Raw genomic sequence first — 24,756 nt, 5'->3', positions numbered from 1 at the left:
GACCACAAGTGCTAGTCAATTGCCCTTTATGGTGACTTAACTTTAGTTGCCTTGTATTGTGAGTTAACTTTAATTGCCTTTTATAGTGACTTAACTTCAATTGCCATGTGGTGCGGTAGTTATCACGTATTCGGTAGACCCGGGTTAGTGGAGCAATGCTTGATTTAAATGGGTTGGTGTTTCAGTCATATGGGCTTGTCAGCCCATAAACCCAACATTTAAATATATATATATATATATATATATATATATATATATATATATATATATATATTTCATACATGAGGAAAAATGTATAAACCGGACAAATATGAAGGATTAAAGGAAACCTTTGTTCAATTTAGAAAGAAAAGGATGACACCATAAGCAAGCTCTCAACAGTAAACCAGAACCTGGCAACCAGTCTTTAAAAACTGAAAAGGTTTTAGTACAATGCATTGTGCCTATTGGGCTTCCAGGCATGCAAATTAATATATAAGCCAAGTGTCCGCAATCGCAATGCGACTCACCAAGTCAGACAAATGTTTTACAATGGATCAGTCAATGGACTGACAAGAAAATGAGTCACTTCTATCAATACAACACAACGGCACTATTTTTCATCTTGGATAAAAATAGAACCTAGCTAGACGATACAAAGCACTCTAAAGAAAACTCAACAACAACAACATCAACAACAAAAGAAGCCCGCAAAAACATTACTACAGGTTGCTCAATTGCAGGCATAAGACCTGCTAGAGAGAGTCAAAGATGGTCGACTCTAGCTATTGCTAACAAAAAAGAAAAGAATTCTATGCAATGAAATTCTCCACCCAGAAAGGAATCAGGAGAACTAGATTGCGTGCGAAACATCACCGGGGAAAAAAAATAAATGAAACAACTACTTCTACTTAGCCTCTACCCCACAAAAATGTAGAACTAATATCCTCAAAGTACCACTGCAACCTTCTCCTGAGAAACATACGAAGAAGGATGGGCGATCAAGGGCTCGTAGTGATCTGCTCCAGCACCACACCAACCTGTAAGTAAAAATGCTCAGAAATGTAACTAAAGATCCTACTGGTTGGTTGTACCCCAAAGCATTCATGGGAAATTGAGATTTGTAAGTGAACAAAAGTTAATCGTCACCCAGTGCTTTTATATAAGCAGAAATGAAAAGCTCCATTACCTGTTCCTTTCATGAAAAGGAAAAAGGGAGGTTCACAAATTTGACTCCTTGGACGATGTGGGAGGAAGAAAACACAATTCTCTTCATCAACCATTGCATCTGATCCATGTGCTTGCACCTGTAAGAAATGTAACTAGGAAACTCAATGATACATCATTCTTAGTGTAAATGTCCAAAGACTTAACAAAGCAAAAATTCTTCTCCAAAGTTAAAAGAAGATATATTATTTACAACCAAAGAGTGGTTACCTACATCCAATCTACTAATTACCTCTCATTATATTATGGTTAATCACCTTTCGCATTGAGAAGTATATGCACCCCATAAAGAGCAGATTTAAAATAGAACATATTTTCCAAGATGACCAGCAATAGCTACTTAAAATGAAGACTTTTGCGAGACAAGTTGAACTAAACATTCCTTTTACTATTCATTAGGTTGTTTTCAGATGAAAAATTTTCAATGTTTGGATGAGTATATTCAAAATTAAGAAATTAAAGTATTAACAGTGGTTACAATGCTGATGGTAAATTAGTAATGGTGGTTATAATAGCATAGAGATGGTGGCAGCAGCCGATGGAGATGGTGATAATGATAAAGTGAAGTCATGGTGACAACAATGATGGTGATTGTGATATAAAGAGTAATGGTTGGTTCTTTGAGAACAGTAAAATTAGTAGAATTCGGACGTGTTACATGACCTTGGGATTTGGATGCTTAAAAATATTTAGTTCAAAAATTGCATAGAAATTTTGAAATGATACTCTTGTCAAGAGAAATCAATATTGGGATTCACAAAATATAGCTTCAAGAAAATCCAACCTCAACATTAGTAAGCATGAAAACTGATGCGTAAAACCCATAATAATGAAAGACAAGTTTATTACAATTACCAGATAATATCATACAAAATCTCAATATTATCAGATATACCCCAGTTAAAGTACACCTAAAAACAGTTATATAACCAACCACATTACCAAACTTTATTAATCAGACAAAGTATGAATATCCGAATCAAAATGCAATGAATCTAAGAAACAGTGTTGTGCTTACCACATATATCTCCCGCTTGAACTCCGTCGCAAGACACTCTATCGCTATATCGTCTCCGAAAGCCGCAGCATGGCCTTCTCTGTTCTCATCTACAGATAATAAACCCTCCTCAGTATACTGCAATGTGATGATATCAAATTCATCATCAGATGAACCAGAGATCGACATGTACTTGGCCCAACTCGGACCATCATCCACCAGAATACACCGCTCTTTGTATATAGACTCCGCCGCCGTTTCTCTTCAATCACAAAAATAAAAATACAAACCAAATAAACTACAAATCTACAATGCCACAAAAATCTGCAGTAACATTGGACCATTAAACCCTTAAAAAATTAAAAAATAAAAATAAAAATTGAAACCTTTCAGATCTGAGAATTTGTTAACAAAGAAACAGATCTAAGAATCAAAAAGAAAAAGAAAAAAAAAAAAAAACCTTTGCATGCCGAGAAGAACGAGCTCGTCAATGGCGGAATCCAAAGCCAAGCGATCGGATTTCTTGGCCAAGAGCTTGACTTCTTGGACGACGTGAATGCCCCACCCGCTCGTCAGATCGGGAGCGTACATGTGGCGGATCGCGTCGTCGATGGCCTCCCTCTCCCCCCCTCCGGACGATCCAAAGTCCTCCAGGAACCGCCACACCGTCCTCCGCCGCAGCTCCCGCGCGTCGAGCCCACGCGCTGCCATGGCCTTCTGCGACGCCGTGAAGAGGCAGTTCCCGTCGGCCGAAACCTCTCCGCCGTGGGAGAGCCGGAAGAGCAGCGAAGCCGAGGGGGACTCGTCCTGCGGGTGTTTCCACAGCACGCCCTTGGCGTGCAGCCTCTGCAGGCGGCTCCTCTGCTGCTCCTCCAGCCCGTGAACATCGTCCCAGGCGGCGGTCGTCGTCTGGTCAACGAGATCCACGGCCTCGATCGCATCAAGAGCGTCTGGCAGTGGCGCTGACTTTGTGTCCCTCCACGGAACGGTCGGTGATGAGGTTTGAAATGTCTCCGCAACGGTCGTCGAATCACAGAGTAATTTCCCCATTTCCAAAATCTTTTTTCTTTTTTTCTTTTCAATAAATCCTTTTTCTTTCTAATCTTGACTTTTTCTGTTCTTCTTCTTCTTCAACGGGGAGAGGACGAGTTGCAGAGAGAGAGAGAGGAGGGAGGAGGGAGAGAGAGAGAGAGAGAGAGAGAGTAGGGTTAACGGATAGATGCACGAAGCGGGAGAATTTAGACACGTGGCGAAATCTGTGGCGTTTAGTGTCTCTAGGACGCCCAGTCTGACCGTGTTGAGTCTGTGGACCATCACCAGCTAACCTGAGCCAAGATAATAAAATAAAAATAAAAATATAATTTAATAAATATTCTCAACTAGACGTTGCTGGTGTTAGATCTTAGTTGGCAATAATATGCTTTATGCCTTCAAAAACAATGTGGGGTTGGTCGACCAGTCTCTCCCCTCCAATAACATCTCGATTTAGTACGTACAATTACCAATCAGATCTTCACTGAAATATAAGGCCGGCGATGGTCGAACCCCATTTGACGACGTCCTATTGTTCCATTAAAAGATTAATTCCTGTAACCGTTGGAGAATAGAAAGCCATGGAAATTATGACAGTATTCTATTCAGATGAGATGACTCTCTCATTTGAGTTTTTTTTTTAAGGTAAAAATTTTATTTTGTTTTATTGGGTGAAAAGCGTTTTTAAGCTCTGGTTATTAAGAACGTAATTATGATTGTAAATTTTTGGGAAAACAATTCATAATTATCATTAATTACTAAACATTGATGATTATTTCCTATTCTCAGTTTCTCAAATAAGGAGACTATAATTAATACAGCATAACATCTCCAAAGTTGGTTGTTATATATATATATATATATATATAACATTCAATTCTTGCCCATGTCCCTCTCACTCCGTGGATTTGGGTTTGGATTTGGACCATTTGGTGATATATAGAAAGTGTAAAAGTCTAGTTTTGACGTGATTGCAATGGTTCTTTTTCAATGAACTATATATCCAAGTAATGTTCATGAAAATGAAATTTAATTTATCATGTTAAAAGAAATTGATTACATTATCCTCCATCAAATTGGAGGGAAGTAATTTCATTCAATTTAGTCTAAAAACATATATCAGTTTAATGCATTGGATTTTAAGCAATTTTTTCCAATTTAATTTAAAGGAAGACTTTGTTCACGAAAATCAACCTCTAATGGAAAGTAGCACTTCTTGCAATATTACATGTAGAAGAAAAAAAAGAAAAAATTGTGAGTTCATTATCCACCAAAACAAATGAAAAGAGAAATAGACAAAAAAAAAAAAATTGCCTTTCACACTCTCACTCTCTCATTAAATTATAGACTCATATATATATTTCACATTATTGAGCATGAAAAAACGTTTTCATCACTAAACATTTGGTTGGGATAAATATGTTGGGTTGAGTATTGGGGAGGATATTGGAAAACATTTCCCCCTTTTTCCCCTTCTGCATCTTTTTTGTTACTCTTGTCATGTGATCCTTTCTCTGCATGTTCTTGCTTCACAATCTCTACGTGTTTTCCAAGTCGCTTCTTGATGATTTCAACGAGTTTTGGTGGGTCGAACACTCCCCTCACCGTCACTCGTGAGGTTTCCATATTTGCTTCCACTGTTAGGATTCCTAATTTGCAAAATTTTCCGGGAAAAAAAAATAATTAAAATCTTATTTTCACTCTATCATATTCATTCCAAAGAAAAATTGAATCAAATATAGATTTACCTTTCATTCTCTCTATATTTTTCTTGATATCATTTGCACAACCTTCACAATGCATGTACATTTTGAGGGCCACAACCTTCACTTGGACCTGCAAAAAGAAAATCAAGAGTAAGAGAAAGATTTTAATTTGCTTTGTGCACAAAACGCAAGCTAGAGTGTAGCACAATCCCGAACTATTGATGTAACACCCTCAGTTTGCTTCCTGTGCGCACAAGACACAGGATGAATTTCTTTCTTTTTTTTTTTTTTTTAAAAAAAAAATGTTTTGTAGGTAATTGACCTCCTCTTTCTTCTTTTCGGGTTCTTTTTTCTTTTCATTATTGGATTTTGGCAGCGGAGAGATAAGCTCAACGTTTCTACTATACTTGTTCCGAAGCCTTTGCAAGGCTTTCTGTGGATCGGCTCTTTTGCCCTTCACAACCACCCTGTGATTTGCAATATCTATGGTGACATCTTCAACGCCTAATCATTCGAATGCACAAATTAATTTTATTATCAAAACAAATAAACTAACGAAGATATATAGACAGAAAAATTAATATAGATATCGTCAAGCATTACCATCAAGACTTTTCAAGCATTTGGAAACTTTTTTACAGCATCCTTCGCAGTGCATGTATGCTTTCAACACAATATCTTTGCCCGACTTATCTGTCTTCTTCTCTTCCTTTTGTTCCTCTTTTTTGGTATCAGCCTTCTCTTGCTTCTTCTCCCCATCACCCTGGTCGTTTTTCTCTTCCTTTTGGGCTCCATTTTGTGTCTTTTGATTGTTTTTTCCCTAGCGAAAAGAATAAGATTTAATAATACCGTTAAAATAAATGGTTTTTGAAGTATCTATGAGGTGTTTCAGTACCTTTCCCATGGCTTCTATCTCTTCAAGGTCAGGTTGGATTGATGAACAAAAATTGCCAAGTTTTACATGGAAGGTACGTACCTCAAAATGACATTTAAATGAGGTTGTCTCTGATCTCTCTCTGGTTCTATTTATCTCTTGAGGAATTGCTCCAATATTTGTCTACTCTAAGTTGTATCTCACAGATTTTATAAATATGTTATTGGACTAATTATTAGCAGTTCAAGCAGATGAAAAATTTCTAATTTTTTCATTAACTCTGTGACTGTAATTGCATTGGATATAGATGGGGTTACTATGTTACCTAATTAGCCAATATCGTTTATATGTGGTAGTTTTTTAATTCTCATTAATCTTTGACAAATTAATGCAATTCCAACTATGGATCGAGTTGATAATTCCAAACTGTTCATGAAACAAATGATTTTAACATCCGAAAATTGTCATTGAAATATAAGACCTCAAAAGTAATTTTGGGTTGCCCAAAGTTAAGGAAATTTATACAGCATTACCACTCATAGAGCCTTGGATTTATTGGTAATAAATTTGTAAGGAATAAAAGTTCAGTTACAAGAACATGTATACCTAGGCGTTAAGAAAAGTAAATTCTCAGCTTTAATTTGCACTTATTTCTGTTTTCTTATAATTATAATAATTGCACTTGTAAAAGAATTACTGCTTTTGGTTATTTTTTATTTACCTCCTCTTCTTCTCGTTGTGAAATTAATAGTGTAAATAATTCTTCTAGTTTTTTTTTAATATAATGGATTTCATTAATCAATCATTGACAGAGTAATTTTTCTATCAAAATAATATCACAGATACATTCAAGAGTTTCCTCCGGCCAAATTTTATCTAGTCTCCTTTGCGGACAAAGCAAAATAGGCAGTCATATTACACTTTCTACTAATAAAAACACACTGCCATCCTTGAAAGGTGTCGAGAGTCTTTCTGGTGCCATCCACAATGCGCACAAACCGAGTGCCATTGCCTTCGAGTCCCGCCACAACCTTCACTATAACTTGAGCATCTCCCTCCAAAATTAATCGTCGAATACCTATTTGTTGCTAGAAAGAAGCAGCGAATAGAGCTCCCATAGCTTCAGCAGATGTTGGGTCAGGAATCCCCGGTCTCGTTGTGCAACTGGCTATGACTATATCTCCCATCTGATCACGCACCACGACTCCCATTCCAAAACGCTCAGGTTGTTTGTCAAGGCCCAAGTCCCAGTTAGCCTTGCACCAACCAGGAGGTGGTACAATCCATCTCAATGGCATGCTACTTTCATATACTCTTTTTCCTTGCACAGTGGCATTTGCTTGACAGTATTCCTCTATCGCCTTCTTATTTTCACCAACAATTGCGTTCGGATGAGAGAACACTCCCCTGTGTATCACCTCATTTCTGCGGAACCATATTCGTCGAGCCGTGTCCACAAAAACAGTCAAAGCTTCCTTTCCATAATTATTTAAAAAACCCTCTACAACTCGTAATATGTCAGGGTCGTGCAGAGAACTTTTTTGGAAACATCTCTCACTAGCCCCCCAGACATCCACGGCTGATGGACATGTCCATAAAATATGAAGCACCGTTTCTTCCTCCATGTTGCAAATGGGGCACAATGAGTTCGAGACCACTTTGCGCCTGAACAAATTACCCTTGGTAGGCAGCAGATTATGGCAAGCCCGCCACATGAAGTTTGTTGCCGCATTTTGGAAGCTCCATTGCCATTATCATCCTCCATATCTCACTGTGTTCAACCCATGATGAGCTTCCTGGTTGATGCCTTTCCTCTCTTTCCTTAGCAAGATAGTATGCACTTCTAAATGAAAAAAAAAAAATACCCGAAGCCATTTTCCTCCAAATCTGAGTGTCAGGCTGGCTAGTGTAGGTAATGGGGATTGTTTTGATCGCTGCCACTTCATCAGGGCCCATGGAAGGGATTGTATCATGTATGTAGATGGTATAGGAACCCATTTTTCTCCCCAAATCCTCACCTTGCTGCCATCTCCAATTCTCCAGACAAGACCTTCCCTTCTTAGTTCTCACGCCACTTGAATACTTTTCCAAGCAAAAGAAGGGTGATTACCCTTTTGTGCCTCCAAAATGGAACATCCGGGATAGTATTTTGCTCTCAATATTTTTGAAGGTAAACTGTTCGGGTTTTGGAAAAGTCACTAACATTGTTTTGCTAACAAAGCCTTGTTAAAGCATTGGAGGTCCCGGAAACCCATCCCACCTCTATTTTTTGGAACTCTCATTCTCTTCCAACTCATCCAATTGATACTTTTTGCATTATCCTTTTGGGTCTACCAGAATTTCTGCATTAAAGAATTTATGTCCGAACATAGGCCCTTTGGAAGCATAAAGATGCTCATACTATACGTCGGGTTGGCTTGGATAATCACCTTTAGTAGGATTTCAGCTTCCGATCTTGCAACCTTTTCCATACACGATCTTTGATCCCATTAAAAGCTTGGCTCCTAGACTTTCCAACAAGAGCTAGGAGGCCCAGGTATTGATCGTAACTTTGAGACGCATATATCCTCGAACTCTCCAAAAAAAAATCTTCATTGCTTCAGTGGTATTTGATTCCGATTGAAAAAATGGGATGTTTTATCCTTGTTTAGTCTCTAACCCGAGATAGCCTCATAGATACTTAGGATTTTTGTCATCATTTTTCAATCCTTCCGCACAAATAATAAATAAGTATGGAGACAAAGGGTCCCATGCCTCATTCCCCTAGAAGGGGTGATCCTCCCGGTTGGGGTTCCGTTCACGCATAATTTGTCATGTTGGCACACATCATCATTAAATAATTCTTCTAGTTGGTTTATCTTTCATCTCTGGATGTCCAAGCTTGTCCATTATCGAAGCATTTGTATGATTTCTCAATAATATATAAAATGACACAAATATCATTTGTTTTATTGAGGCCATTATTCACATGTACTACATATTAATTCATTCTTTTCCAAAATTTCTTAGTCTTATAACTTGGATTAGTGATGACAACGAAAGCAGATTTCCCGAAATTAATCACAATTCCAATGGTTTCTTCTTTTCCCCCTTCGAATGATAGTAGAGTTTCATGGCTATGGAGGCATGGTTTATGATGTTATCACTTACCAGGAGAGAAGCTAGGGCAACAGAGGTAGACCTGCCCTGGCCTTGGGAGACGGTAATCCCCTCAAAATTATTATATATAAAAAAAAAAAATCTATAAAATTTTAAAATTCAACTAAATTTTATATTTTTAATGAGTTCATCCCTTTGAAAATAATTTTTTACTTTTTACTTTTTACTTTTTTATTTTTTATTTATTTATTTTTTAAGTTATGTTCAGTATCTTCTTCTCAAATATTGGTTCCACTATGACAAGCCCATCAATCCAACTCATTAATTTTGTGTTGAATTTGTATCAAGTTCACGAATTGTGTTAAAAATTGTCAGCCCTATTTAAAAAGAATTTTCCTAAGATAATTAAGTATGGTCTCTAGCTTCTTTAACATTGAATATTTCGTGATTCTATGTTAATCCTATTAAGAATATACGTGAGAAAAAATATATATATAATTTAAAGAAAAAATTTATTCATATTAAAAATTATTGTAAAAAATTGTTGAAATAATGATGATGCGAAAATAATTGCATATATTCTAACAAAAATCATATAAATGCAACTTTCAATACAATATATGGATCATTCACAAACGAAGTTTTCTTCATCCCATAATTATTTTATCTCCCCTCACAATAATCCAATATTTATTTGCTTTCCCTTCCTGTTTGTGCTTGTTCAACGTACGCTTCCTTCATTGCTTGTGTCAGTCAACCTCCTCTCCGTGATCTTGTTGAACTTCGCAATTATTCATCGATATCTCGGCGATCGGAGAAGAAAAGATCTCATCATCATCGTCGTCCTCCACCTTCTCTTCCTCCTCCTGTTCAACACCTCCTGCTGCTGCTGCTCCTCCTCCTATCTTTTCTTCCTCGACAATTCTTATCACTTTGTTGTATTGGTTCCAGAACCATTTCTTGAGTTTTGCTACGCTAAACACACCGGTCAAAGCTACTGTGCATTCCCTCTCATTAAGATCATCTACAAGATCGACTTTAGAAACACCTAAGAATTTATAGTAGCTCGTATTAGATATATTTAAGGCTCATAAAATATTTTCAACAAGAAATAAAATATATTTTTAGTCCTACCAAATACTGATAAATAAAAAATAAAAACATTTTTTGAAAATTATTTTGTGCCGAAACAAACCAAGCACAAATCTCAAAATACTTATATGAGAATCAATTGAGAAAAAGGATTGATTTGGATAAAGTTGTACCTGGCATAGCCTTACAGCGCTTCAAGAGACGACAAAAACAATCGTTACAACACTTGTTGACCCCGATGACCACTCTGATCCCCTGAAGCAAGAGGAATTAAGGGCACCAAAGTTAATAAGTTATTGAAGCCATATATGCAAAATGATGAACAAAAAACAGACAAACAAACAAAATGTTAACAAGCAAATTAAAATATGATTAGATTCTTGCACTTTGATCCTGTACATTAACATACATCTCGTTCTAATTCTTCCTCCGAGGGGGGTTTAGGATCATCAAGCGCTTTTTGTGCTTTTTCAATTTGTTTAAGTAGACACCGCTTGAAAGACATAGTTCAAACTTTTGACATTCGCTTATTCCTATTTTTTTTTTTGTTTTTTCTGTTCACTTATCTTTTATATATATATTAATTAAGCTTGCATGGTAGCCTTAAAATTAAGAAGGAAGGGAAACAACAAACAAACAAAAAATAGTGCATGCGAGATTTGATGGCAAGATCTAATTAGTATCGATGGTACAAGTACATGAACCCAAAGTTAATACCTATTTATTAGTTGTTTAGTATTATGCTATTCACTTCGATTTAAATTAAATTAAAAAAGAGTAGATTTTCCAAGTTGAAAAATTAACAAGTTAAGTTTTAATTGTCGTTATCAAAATATTAATTAAATTATTAAATTCATTATTTCCTTTAAGTTTAAACTTTTTAGATAATTAGTGATTTAACATGATATTATAACAAATGTTTTGATTTCAAACCTTTACTCTATAACTTACCCCTAATTTCAATTAAAAGTTGCATGTGCGTATCAAATCTTTTATTAAGTGATGAGTACCAAAATATTGTGTAACTTATAAGTCTACTAATAGTATAACATTTATTTTTATTGATCATCTTTAATAAATAAGCACTCCATCTATTGGTAAAAAATTTGGTACTTGCATTTCTCTAAATAAATAATTAAATTCACAATTTCTTATCAGCTTAAGCTTTTAGAATTCAAGATAAAAACAAAAAAAAAGCAAAAAAACAACTTTAAGATATAATAATTAATTTTGCTTTTGAATGATGTATCTTTTTAATATAGTACGTCGGATTATATGGAGATATCAAAAGGCATCCAATATATGTGGGTGTGGGTGTGGGAGTATCGTGCTCCCAATTTTCTATATGAACCGTGAACTCGAAAGGAACAAAATATGAAATTAGCATATTAGAGTCAAAATAGATCAAATCGACGACGATTGGACACAATTACTGAATTTCCTAATCTCGTGTTAGTTTGCATAACCTATATAAATTTAAATTACATTTCAATTCTATCTACTTCTCATTCTATTAATAATTAGTGTTAATGCATAGTGGGATGGTTTTATCATGTTATTTGTTACAATGTAGTATTAATTTTTTTTTTTTTTATTGCTATGAGAAGTTGGATTATTTTTATTAATTATGATTATATATAATTAGATATTGATTATTAATTGATTGTCATTAATCTAGTTATGAAAATGCATAATTAACATTATTTATGCTTCTTCTTTTTTTAAAATATAATTTATTCTTATCAAAACTTACTTCCAAACTTGTTTTAGTCGAATTTCAAGAGACTAAGCAGTTTCCAATTAAGGTAATGAGTTCCATTTTTTACAAACAGTTCATCTCTAAAAGAAATTGACCAGTCTTTCCCATCTTTAACGATCTCTTATATTTTCATGCAGCGATTTTGGTTAGATATTTTAGGCTTGGTAAAAACTTTGATCGAACATTACAAATTATTGAACTCTAAGTTAAAACAAAAAGGGGAAAGTCCACATAACCTCCTCAAACTACCACTCAATTTACAATGTCCCCCCCAAACTACCAAAAATTGTCAATATTCCTTCCAATGAAGAAATTATCCTTAGTAAAATTTAAAAAAAAAAAAAAAAGTAAATAAAACTTCTAGAAAAAACCTAAAACTAACCAAAAATAAAAAATAAAAAATAAACGATGGCCAATTTTTTTTTTTTTTAAAAAAAAAAAAAAAAAATTGAAAATTTTCGTTTTTTTTTTAAAAAATTTTGTTTTTATAATTTTATTTAAATAAAAATTTACGTTTAAAAAAAATAAAATTTTCGTTTAATAAAATGAAATTTTTTGTTTTTTAAAACTAAATAAAAAAATAGTTTTTTTTATTTAAATAAAATTTTTCGTTTTAAAAAAAAAATTAAAAATTTTTGTTTAATTTTTTTTTAAAATAAAAAATAAAAAAGGGAAAAAATATACTCTACCCTCTCAAAGTTTGGAGCGATTTTCAATTCAACATATTTATTTTTTCCCTTTTTTTATTTTTTTTATTTAAGGATATTTAACATTTAAAAATAAAATATTTCATCATATTTATCGAAATTTTTTTAATAACTATTAATATTTAACAAGCTTTTTTTTTTAATTTTTTAATTTTTTTTTTTAATTTTTATGGGGTTGCTTCCCGCTGCTATTTAAAGGCTTTTAGATACTGAGATCTCAAGATCTTGAGATCTAAAGTTCTCGTATCTTGAGTTCTCAATATCTCGTGATCTATAGATCTCAATTAAAACCAATAATGTCTATTAATATTTAAGAAGTTATAAGATATGTAATTTTGCTAATTTGGTCATACCAATAATTTAGATCAATTTAATCCATTAAATAGGCTAGAAAGGGTTTAAATGAGTAGTTTAGATGGACGTGTCAACAATATCCTTCATGATGCCGAGGATGTGCTTGATGAAATGGAGTACCAAGCTTTAGGGAATAAAGTGGTTGTCACGTACATGGGCACTTCTACAAAGGTACACCATTTCTTTTGCATCCACTATTATACGTACTTTCCCCTTTTAAATTGGCTCATAAAATCAAGGCCATTAGAGAGAGATTAGATGAGATTGCATCGGATAAATAGCAATTTAATGTTGTCAAAATAGGATGTGCATGTCATGCACCGGTTGACTCACTCTTTTGTTAATCCATTATTTGTAATCGGTAGATACGAGGACAAAGAATATATCATAAATCTTTTGATGCACCTAGACCCATATTGTAGCAAAAATGTCCATGTGATTTTAAAAAACGTGTGAAGAATTCCAAAATGCTTAGACAAGTTAACAAAGGTTTGCACCATTATGTTCACAGCCAAACAACCCATGTTCTCATTTCAAGCAAGCATTTCAATATTGAAGTATTTGCAAATGCTTAATTTAAGTAATTTGTCTTTTGAGGTGTTGTCAAATTTGATCGGTACTCTGAAACATTTAAGATATCTCAACCTATCTTAGAATAAATGAATCAAGAAACTTCTTAATTTCATATGCAAACTGCACAATTAGGAAATATTACTACTTGATGGATGTAGGGAACTTGAATAGTTGCCCAAAGATATAAGGAACATGATCAACCTAAGGTATTTGGAACTAACAACAAAGTATATGTGCTTGTTGGAGAATGGATCATTAAATTCGCTTTGGTTTTTGTCTGTATATGGTTATCTGAGACTATAAGATTTGTTTCAAGGAATGGACGGGTACCTCACCAACCTTCGGTCATTGGCTATAAGACAATGTAAAAGTTTGACCTCTTTGTCACTCAATATGAAGCACCTAACCACCTTAGACAACGGCAGAACTGTGTAATCCTTTAAGGGGACAAATTCCCCCCATAAAAACTAAATTTTTACCACTAAATTGTTATTTTTAAAATTTTGTCCCCCCACTCTTAATTGTTTAGTTCTGCCCCTCGCCTTTGATACTATGTAAATTGCTAATTGTCTAAAGCGTAGTTTGATGGATATTGATCTGGATCTCAAGCTAAGCCGTCAAAATTTGTTGATTGATAATTTACCAAAGTTAAAGGTTCTCCCCAATGATACAAGGATCTACTAATATTTTACAGTGGCTATGGATCAACCATTCTTTTCACTTTATGGCCTTGCCTCAGTGGCTTCTAACTTTCAAAGAATCATTATAGGGACAAGTATAATTATTGAATTAAAGACATGTAGCAACTAATAATATAAGGAAAACCTGATAACAACATGAAGATCTTAAAGCAAAATCTATAATGGCAACCGTACCACTCTTGGCTTCTAAAAACAAGGTCCCTATCAAAATAATAATCGCGTAAGTCTAATGACCTAGTAAGTAAACCTCACAATTGGGTATGACAAGAGCTCAACATTATTAGGTAGAAATAAACGTGCAATCATTGGTAAACTTTGAAATGAGGTGTTGTATCCGTTAATACATCTCGAAAATATTGTTTGGTTGATAAAAATGTGGTGTATTCCAGGTGGCAAGCGCCTAAGTATTTTAATGCAGAAAACTAATGCTTTATAGGACATAACTATCATATATGGTCTACCCGAGATATTACCCCTTCTCAGTAGGGTTGTTACTACCTCGAGGGACTTGTAATACAATGTCGGTGCCTCGACCATTGTACGCTATCATCCATAACACTAGCAACCCGATCGAATCCGACCTTGGGTGGCCCACGCTACTAATGATATACGTACTGTAGTGACCGCCCATTAAGACTGCGCCTATCACTAAACAACCATTAGATAGGCCCATATAACAACACACACATTTGACTATAGAATCAAGTATATATAGTAAGCTCATGACCATTATACTGCACGTACCGGTGTACTATGTCATATAATGCATCTTATCAACCAATTTTTAAAGTTGTTACCAAGTTATTACAAAAATGTAGACATGCTCATATCATACACGTAGTTAGTCAGCTGACATATCCCATATTTTTAAGGAAAATGTTGGTAAGTGTTTACTTACCTCGTTCGTTTGCTCAAATGCTTCGACATCACAAAACCCTACTATAACAAAATACGACACATTATTATGCGCAGTACTAGAGTACTTCTACGAGTATGGTACTAAGTCTTATCTAACAAAGAAAGGGGTTGCTGAACCCTAATATTGCACAAGTAGAGCCAAGGGGCAGACGGCTTGCTCCCTGGTCGTACGTACGGCCTCGAGAGCGTACGTTTGGCTAGTGAGTTAGGTGTTTCAGCCAAAAGCTCTAAACTGTGTTTTGAGACTTCTATCAAATCTATGGGCTAATTTACCTCCTTCTAGGCTACTAAATAAACATATGTAAAGCAAATATCATATTATCATGCAACTCAAAGCAATAAAAGAAGGGTTTAAAACTCTTTCAAACATACTTGGCTTTTGCAAAGAAATGGGTGTAAAGGCTTTACCAAAACATCTTTAAAACATAAAACATCAGAGTCACAACAAAAGATCATGGAATGGGTAAGAAGAATACCTTAGAAGGTGGCAAGAACGCCAAATTTTGTTCCTTCTCCCTCTCCAAGTCACTTCTCACATTAGGGTTAGAGTTCTCAAGGTTGGGGGAGGTTGAAGGTCGAAGTGAGGGGTTTTTATAGGGGTGGAGGTGTGCCATACTCTAAAAAAGTGGAGAATGGATTAAAATTGATTTTCAGGGTGTCAGCGTACGTACGAGTACTAGTACACAGTGGATAAAAGGGTTCAAGCGTACATTCTAGGGTATTACCTACTGGGTCAATGACTGGTCAACGTACGTACGGGTGGTCCCTTGGGCTTACGTTCTCACTAGAGGTCAGGTGTGTATGTATGGGTGGTTCCTTGGGCGTACATACGGTCAGAACCGAGGTGGGTCTGGGTTTTGCCTTAAAAGCTTTTAGGAGTTTTGGTTATGTGTAAGGGCTTAGGCCTTTTGTTTTAAAACTATGTTTTATGAAATCATTAATCGTTTTCGTAGTAAGTCATTAATCTTTTCATAAAAACAGTTGTTTTTATCGTGATATTACATACGCATCTCACTATGCTAAGAAAATTGACCATTGGAGATTATATTTATAACTTTTCTTTAGTAATAAAAAATTTGTACTCGTTTAATTCTCATATTATATTTATATGTCTCGAGTGTAAAATCCATACAACGAAATCCTTTTTACCTTATTCGAAATTGATGTATGGAACATAATATATAATATTTCCCATATCAAAAGCTTGTTATGTTTATTAACTTTTCTTTAGTAATCAAAAATTTTTACTCGTTTTATTCTCATATTATATTTATACATCTCGAGTGTAAAATCCCTACAACGAAATCCTTTTTGCCTTATTCGAATTTGATGTATAGAATATAATATATAATATTTCCCATCGTATCAAAAACTTGTTATGTTATATTTATTAACTTTTCTTTAGTAATCACAATTTTTTTTTTACTCATTTTATTCTCGTATTAGATTTATACGTATCTGCACATTTGTAGTAAGCATAAGACGCTAAAAGTGGAAGCCTGTATGTAACCAAGTTTAAAGTTATATGTTCCTCCATTCATTACACAATATCAAGAATACTAATTACTTTGAAAGCTTGAATTTAAGCATATTGTGTTTTATAGTTTGTTTGAATAATTGTTGTCTTAATTGGTCGTTGGAGATCTATGTTGATGCCTTTCTAAGTAGTTAATGGGGTGGCAATTCGTGTTCGTAAGTCGTGTATCAAGTTCAAGTCGTGTTGAAACATGTATATAAAATTATATTAGGTTGGTTTTAATATGAGTTATTTTCTTAGTGTAGTGAGAATGTGAGATGTTGTGTCCCTCCAAAAGAAATGACAAGTGACGGCAATTGCCAATCTCAAGTGTGTGAAGTGATTTGAGAGTTGACAACCACTCAGGTAAGGCCATGAGGTGAAAACAATAGTTGATGCGTAGCCAATGTAAAGTATTAGCAGATCCTTGTATCCATTGGGGCAGAAACTTTAACTTTGGCAAACTATCGATCAGCAAAATTTGAAAGCTCAACTTGAGATCCGGATCAATGTCTATCAAACTAAGCTTTGGACAATTAGCAATTAACATGGCCTCTAAGGTGGTTAGGCGCTTCATATTGAGTGACAAAGAAGTCAAACTTTTGCATTGTCTTATAACTAATGACCGAAGGTTGGTGAGGTACCCGTCTATTCCTTAAAACAAATCTTTTAATCTCGGACAACCATATGCAGACAAAAACAAATGAAAATTCAAGGATATGGAATTAGGGAGTTTCTTGATTCTTTTATCAATAGGCTGAGATATAGCTCATGATTCTTGATATAAGGCAAGCGAGCAGCGACAATGTAAATTTGTAATAAACTTACAACTAAGGAATAAAAGTTCATTTACAAGAACATATATAGCGTTAAGAAAAGTAAATTCCCAGCTTTAATTTGCACTCTTATCTCTTTTTTCTTTTCATTATAATAATTGCACTTGTAAATGAGCTAAATAGAAATGATAGACTCAAGAAACAAGTGCATGCGAGATTGATGGCAAAATCTTGCGTTTCGATGCTGCATGTGAACCCATGTTAATACCTACCTTAGCTACCTAATACCTACTGCATGTTTAGTATTAATTAAGCAATTTAAATTCGGTTTAATTTTTTTTTTTTTTTTTTTTTTTAAAAAAAGCTTTAAGTTATAATAATTAGTTTTGCTTTTGAATGCATGCATGTTATATATTTTGGTCCTTTGGATATATATATTAGCTCCGATTATATGGAATTACGTAAACCTCGTGTTAAGTAGTTGTTATAAATTTATAATTCACGAGTCGAAATGGGTCACCCAACCGGTACTCATCAAATTATTCATTGTTTTTAAACCTTTTAAGTAACAGATTTATGACATTGGTCCTATCCGGCCATATCTACCGTGGAAGTGTATTTAGGGATTACATTTATCGAGACATTCTAAGAAAGGAATAATTTGTGTATATATATATATATATATATATATTTTATCTCATCCTATAAATTCAATAATTAATCATTAGTTTTGTAAATTCACATGGGCTCTACACAAATTTAATAGCGAATTCATCCGTTTAATATTAAGATGGTTGAAAAATAAATAAATTCTCTTCAACAACCTATTAACAAAGCAAATTACAAATTACAAAATAATATATATATGCAAATTACAAATTACAAATTACAAAAAATATATATATATATATATATATATATATATATATATATATATTGCTTAAACTGACTCCACATAAATAAAATAGTTTGGGCCTAAATGAATTTGAACGAAAGCTGGGTCAAGATAGCCCATATACATAGTAAGCCGATTCGCTCTGGCCGTCTGGGAGTGTCCACGTGCACCTACAAACTAACGTTGGACTCCCAGCGGTTGAAGAGAAGCTGATAAGCCTGGGAGATAGCATTATAGCCAAGTGGGCGACACGTGTGGGACACATATGACCACACGTGGAACTTTACACACGTGTCAAACCGTTTATAGCACCACGTTCATATTAACTTCATAGCGGTGGTCGCCCCATCACCCGATTCTTTGCCGTCTTTTTTGGCAATTCAGGAGGTATCGGTTTTGAATGCATCATCTGTGTTCCCCCACTCCTACTTCTTCCCTTCTTTCCTCTTCATTTTGATAGCCAATCTTTTACTTTAATGAATATTTCCCTTAATTAAGGATACAAATGTGTTTTAACATAACATTGTTGTTTCTTTCTGATATGATGTTGCTAAATCTCTATTGAATGTTGCAGCCAATCGAATCAAGTACTGAATTAAAGACACAAGAAGCTAGTGAATTAATTAAGGAAGAGCTAGATGTCGGGAGTATCCCTTGCTGTGGCTCCTCGGTCGGAGCCAGACCAAACCAGCACTTCAGCCACAAAACCACCGCAACATGTACAGCAGGAGCAGCAGCCTGTGGTGGGTGGTGTGATGGGATCACTGCGCGTGATAGAGCTGCAGCTCGTGGCATTCATCATGGTTTTCTCAGCCAGCGGTCTCGTCCCACTCCTCGATCTACTCTTTCCTGCCTTGACCACTGTCTATCTTCTAGCCCTTGCGCGCTTCGCCTTCCCTTCCCATGGCACTACAGTCAGCTCCGGCTCACAGGAAATTTTCCATGGAAACAAATTATTTAGGTTCTACGTGGTCGTGGGAACAACAATAGGGCTCTTCTTGCCGCTGGCATACGTCCTGGGTGGGTTCGCCAGGGGAGACGACCAAGCAGTCCGGTCAGCCACACCTCACCTCTTCTTGCTCTCTTTTCAGATACTCACCGAAAACATTATTAGTGGGTTATCTTTGTTTTCCCCACCGGTGAGGGCATTGGTGCCATTGCTCTATACAGTTAGGAGGATCTTTGTTATCCTTGATTGGGTAAACGACGTGTGGGTTACCAAAACGCTGCCTCCAAATGCACTACTTAAGGTAAATATATATATACGTGGAAATTAATTAACTTTTTTTTTTTCCCCCCCTCGTGTGTGTTGATATATGATACGATTGATTGTGTGTTTTGTAGGACATTGCATGGTGTTGGTTTGGGAGGGGCCTTGCAGTTGCCAATCTAGTGTATTTCTCGATCAATCTGTTTGGATTTTTGATTCCAAAATTCCTTCCGAGGGCTTTTGAAAGGTACTTCAGGGAGAGGGATGAGATTCATGCCAAGACTGCAGAGGATAAACACACTGCTACTATTAACAACAAGTCCCAACCAAGAGATAAGAAGGCTGATTAGTTCCGCTGTTGTTTGTGCTCACCTAGTATGTTATCCATAGTTTTTGGTACTAGGACTTTGTTCTTGAAATGAACAAGGAACAACACTTTCTTTTCCACTGAATCTAAGCACTGTGTTTTATAGTTTGTTTCAATATGTGTTATGTCTTAATTGGTCGTTACAGACCTATCTTGCTTATAAACTTTCGTTCGTTTGATAAGTAATTACTAATTTTGGATAGTTTAAGATTTATTTGGGTAAATTGTTCCATATGAACTCTGGCGGGAGAGCCTTATCTTGGCCAAAACTAGGGCTGGCAATTTTGACACGACCCGCGAACCCGACACGAACACGACACGAAGTTAACAGGTATTGGGTTTGGGCTTATCGGGTTCGGGTCTTAATCAGGTCTACCCGGTTAAGACACGATTAAATTCGTGTCTGGCGGGTCAACCCGTCGGGTCCGCGGGTCGACCCGCCAGACACGTTTAATAAATGGGTCTGGCGGGTCAGTCGGGTCAACCGGGTCTGGCGGGTCAATCGGGTCTGGCGGGTCTCGGGTGACCCGCCAGACCCATTTAATTTTTTTATTATTTATTATTATTATTATTTTTAATAAAAAAACCTATGTCTAAGTTCTAACTAAGTTAACCCTAACACTTACTGACTCACTCACGGCTTCATTTCACTCTTCACTTCACGATTTCACAGTTTTCACTTCACTGGCCTATTCCTTGTTTTTCCGTTACTTTTTCTATGTGGGTCTATATATTAAAACATTATCTTTTAAATCATTATTTATATATTAAAACATTATCTTTTAAATTTTTTTATTCTTCTTGGATGGTTAGGATAAATTTGACTAGTTATTTGGCCTAAGAGATCCCTTTATTAAATTATTTTTTTCAATTTTGATTAAGGTTTTTTTTTTTTAAAAAAAAAAACGGGTCGGGTTGGGTCGTGTCGGGTCGTGTCGTGTCTACTCGATATGACCCGATTATGCTAAACGGGTTAAGCGGGTCGTGTCGGGTTACCCGGATATTTTTCGTGTTATAATCGTGTCAGACCCGCTAACCCGTTTAGCTAAACGGGTCGTGTTCATGTTTCGGGTAATCGGGTCGTGGGTCTTAACGGGTCCTAATCAGGTCTACCCGATTACCTGTTTTGCCAGCCCTAGCCAAAACAGAGCCCTTGCTGAAATTTTCATTCGTAGAGGAAATGTATAAGTTTAATCATAAATTGAGTGAGCTCTAAACATATTATACTAGATTTTTATTTCAAGACTTTTGCAGGTATTTATTATCTCCCCAGATAGGTAGTGAGGGAAGTGGATGCGGAAAAGCACGTGGGCAGCTGCTGCCGAAAGTATGTGTGTTTGGCAGAGGTACCCAACAGTGTGGCAACAAAAGACTCTTACCAACCATATGAACTTCCAAATTTAAAATTTTTTTTCTTTAATTGGACGTAATCTACTATTTTTATGTTAATCCCTAACAAAGACAAATAAAAATACCAAAATACCTTCTGAAAATTTTGAATCATCTTGTGACTCATTGACCCACGACTAGGTTACAGCCAAACTTAGCCATGGGTAGGTGCAACCCTAACTTATGCTAGGTCACGGCTAAGCCGTGTGGGTTAGCAGTTGTGTCCAAACTTAGGCCAAGTCTCATTTATTTACTTGTTTCTTACAAATAAATTCAAAACTCATTTTTCCTTTATATCACGTTAATCAATTTTTATTTTATTATCATACAAGTTAAAACTTTTGACTTCACATTATTTAACTTTTTTTTTTCATTTCTATCTTAAAAAAAAAAAGGAAAAATATAAAAAAGTCCTCCAAACTACCAGCCGTTTTTTATTTAACTCCCTAATGTTTTAAAAATGATAAAGTAGCCTCTCAAACTACCAAACTATTGCATTTTGGCCACTCCGTTAGTCAAAATCGTCAGTTTAGACTGAAACTGAAAAACGATGTCGTTTTGTTGGGGGTTACTTTATCACTTTCTGAACATTAGGGGGCTAAAATGAAAACAACTGGTAGTTTGTGGGGCTTTTTTATATTTTTCCCAAAATTTTTTTTTTTTCATAAAAGGGCATTATAGTACCTTACCCATAACAAAACAACATCGTTTTGCAGTTTCTGTCCAAATTGACGGTTTTGACTAACGGAGTGGCCAAAATGCAATAGCTTGGTAGTTTGGGGGGCTACTTTATCACTTTTGGAACATTAGGGGGCTAAATCGAAAATGGCTGATAGTTTGGGGGGTTTTTTTTATATTTTTCCCTAAAAAAAAGTTAAATAACTTTTTGCCCCTATGATTTTACAACTTTATTTTTTGTTTCATAGGATTTAGTTTTTATCACATGACATGAGGTACATCGGGGTATACATAAAGATGGAGATAATACCTCCGTCTAAATTTCGTCCAAAATTTGACGAAAAGCCACGTCAGCACTATTAAAAAATTGACATGTGTCCATATACTTAATTAAAAATAATAACTTTTTTAAAATTAAAACAATTAAAATTTTTCATTTAATTAAATTTTTTTAAAAAAAAAATCCATTTGGGCCACCCATTTTGGCCATGGGTAGCCTTTTTTTAATTTAATTAAATATAATTTTTTTATTTTTTTAAAAAAATTAATTAGGTATAGGGACATGTGTCAATTTTTTAATGATACTAACATGGTTTTCGTCAAATTTTGGACGGAATTTAAACAGAAGTACTATCTCAATTTTTATGTAAACCCAAAGTACCTCCTATGATAAAAACTAAACCCTATGTAACCAAAAATAAAATTGTTAAACTATAAGGACAAAAAGGTATTTAATCATAAAAAAAATTCAATACTATTTCCACTTTTATATGCTTGGTACAAAAAAATTCAAATCTATTTTCACTTTTATATCAAACACACCGTTAATTATTTTCAAAACACGTTCTCCAAATGGAGCCTTTCCGCAGTATCTAAAAACACACTTTTGCCTTGTAAAATGACGGGGTTGAATGCACTTTATAGTGATGCCTTTTACCATAAGGGTACAAAACTGCAGTTTCTTATATTAAAAAAAAATTCTTCTTTCCAGTCACAATTTCTTTTAGAAGTTGTTAAACAATTACTTGGGCTGAGAAGGCTCAAGAGTCAAGATTCCTACAAATCTTAAGTGAAAGTCATGACTCCTTGGCACCGTATGGAACTGTCTAGGAAGGATCCGACCAAAAACGCAGAAGAAGGAAAAGCACAACACCATATAACATAAATATATGGATATTAATATCAATTAAAATGTTCACACTTGATTACCTTTGACAGGAGCATTACTGTTCATATAATTACAACTTAGAAAATGGCAATCTTTTTGATTCTTTTGTGCCAAATAACGAAACAAGGACGCTCCAATTCAGCTACTTTTACATGTCAAGCACTTCTGACACCAGCGCCCATGGTTGTGCTTTATCAACAAAAAGGAGAGCTTATCGCAGGTAGCAGATACTATGTAATCTTTGTTGGAAAATAGGTGTGGGAAATTAGAAAAAAAAAATATATATATATATATATCCTAAGAAAATACGTACCCATTTCCAAGAAATCATTATATAAGCTTTATGAAGAAATGCAAAATAATTTTAATTTACTGATTTCATCAAAAGAAAACCAAGCCTAAAGTGATATAAAGGTGGATGATAATTGATTGATGGGGACCCTAACTATTAACAAAGGAGTTGACCATGACTAGAAAAATTAAAACGAAATGAGAAAGAAGAGTGATGCTTGCAAAATTGTTTCTAGTCTTTAGGGTCTTGATAATGGTATATTTGTAAAGAGGGCTTTTTAACCTACCCAGAAGTGACGTGGTAACCAATATTAGTTGGTTTGATAGGGTTGGATGACCTTCAACTGCAAGAGGAGAGGCTTCAAAGTCCATCACTTGGCGTTTTCATCCACGGGCAGAGATGGTTTTTTTATAACTCCCTTTTTATTTTTTTCTTATATATATATATATATATATATATATATTAACTACATTATATTACAACAATTCTTCAAATAAAAAAACCCTCTAAATAAAAATATTAACAAACGGAGTTGTCATGGATGTTTCACCACTTCAACACCAATTTCGCTTGTTTTTAAACTTTATATTAGTTGATTTTCAGTTAATTGAAAGTAACCCTACGTTTATAGAGCAAGATACTGAGTAATCTTTCTAATTGCTTTCATGCATTGAAAAGCAACTATTTTTTCAATATTAATTAAATAATTAAATAAATTGTTTCTTATCCACCTAACATTTGAAGCAAATGATAATTTAATATAGTATCATAATAAAACTTTTGGGGCATAAAAAATAAAATTAAAAATTAAAAAAAGAGAGAGAAGCTTTTAATCCTATGAGATAAACACAACAAAACAAAAATGATAAGGACAGTGATAGAATTAGGATTTTAGATGTGGGTGGACAAAAAAAAAAGGTTTAAAAACAAAATTATAAGAATATTTAAAATATATATATATTAAAAAATATTTTGAGGCTTGGAATACCAGTTCCGCCCCCTGAATAAAGATGATCCGAGTCTACTTGAGTTGCTTCCGTGCATTTGTTACATGTAATACAATATCAATAAGAAATCTCACTTGTAATTATAATAACACCCCAAAAAAAAAAGTAGTAAGTCAAAAATTGTAGGAGTGTCACTTTCAAAATTGCATCTACTTGTGGGCTGGCAAATGTAGGAATCTTTTATGTCGCTACAATTGACATTTGAGTACATTGGTCGTCAAATGAATGTGAGCTTTTCTATATTACTTCGGGTAATAAATGCCCCTCCATGAATTACAATATTCGTGGCCCAAATCTCCTGTTTCTAAAAATCATTCGTACTGAGAAGTAACTCATTTTTCAACACTCGTCCATATCACTTTCCCTATTAAGTTATAGAAAAGTTAATTCATTAGTGTTACAAGTGTTGAATCACTATTTTTTTTACTCTTAGAATAGGC

The 24,756-nt window shown here is 34.7% G+C and overlaps 4 protein-coding genes across 5 annotated transcripts; 1 reads left to right on the top strand and 3 right to left on the bottom strand.

Annotated features, from left to right (window-relative positions):
• Positions 1-374: 374 nt before the first annotated feature.
• Positions 375-3,464, bottom strand: LOC132177841 (Gap junction beta-4 protein). Its single transcript, XM_059590310.2, has 4 exons — positions 2,664-3,464; positions 2,225-2,465; positions 1,169-1,286; positions 375-1,019 (listed from the first exon to the last, which is right to left on the bottom strand). The coding sequence occupies exons 1-4, from the start codon at positions 3,251-3,253 to the stop codon at positions 928-930; spliced, it is 1,041 nt and encodes a 346-aa protein (XP_059446293.1). The 5' UTR covers positions 3,254-3,464; the 3' UTR covers positions 375-927.
• Positions 3,465-4,597: 1,133 nt separating this feature from the next.
• Positions 4,598-5,845, bottom strand: LOC132177023 (Heavy metal transport/detoxification superfamily protein). Its single transcript, XM_059589218.2, has 5 exons — positions 5,837-5,845; positions 5,545-5,761; positions 5,264-5,445; positions 4,984-5,071; positions 4,598-4,884 (listed from the first exon to the last, which is right to left on the bottom strand). The coding sequence occupies exons 1-5, from the start codon at positions 5,843-5,845 to the stop codon at positions 4,598-4,600; spliced, it is 783 nt and encodes a 260-aa protein (XP_059445201.2).
• Positions 5,846-6,903: 1,058 nt separating this feature from the next.
• LOC132178490 (uncharacterized) lies at positions 6,904-7,440 on the bottom strand. The gene has a single exon (XM_059590918.2). It carries the CDS (start codon positions 7,438-7,440, stop codon positions 6,904-6,906), a length of 537 nt encoding a protein of 178 aa, XP_059446901.2.
• Positions 7,441-18,543: 11,103 nt separating this feature from the next.
• On the top strand, positions 18,544-19,969 carry LOC132179133 (uncharacterized). Of its 2 annotated transcripts, XM_059591777.2 has the most exons (3): positions 18,544-18,592; positions 18,780-19,455; positions 19,550-19,969. In XM_059591777.2, exons 2-3 carry the CDS (start codon positions 18,844-18,846, stop codon positions 19,763-19,765), a joined length of 828 nt encoding a protein of 275 aa, XP_059447760.1. In that variant the 5' UTR covers positions 18,544-18,592; positions 18,780-18,843; the 3' UTR covers positions 19,766-19,969. The 2 variants fall into 2 exon arrangements, with proteins under 2 accessions (XP_059447760.1, XP_059447759.1); XM_059591776.2 differs by lacking the exon at positions 18,544-18,592 and having other exon boundaries at positions 18,601-19,455.
• The last annotated feature ends 4,787 nt before the right edge of the window (positions 19,970-24,756 follow it).

This window comes from Corylus avellana, chromosome 4 (genome assembly GCF_965113065.1).
Source record: "Corylus avellana chromosome 4, dhCorAvel1.hap1.2, whole genome shotgun sequence".
NCBI lineage: Eukaryota > Viridiplantae > Streptophyta > Magnoliopsida > Fagales > Betulaceae > Corylus > Corylus avellana.
The sequence above is the reverse complement of the archived record's forward strand: the minus strand, read 5'-3'. Positions and strand labels throughout refer to the sequence as shown.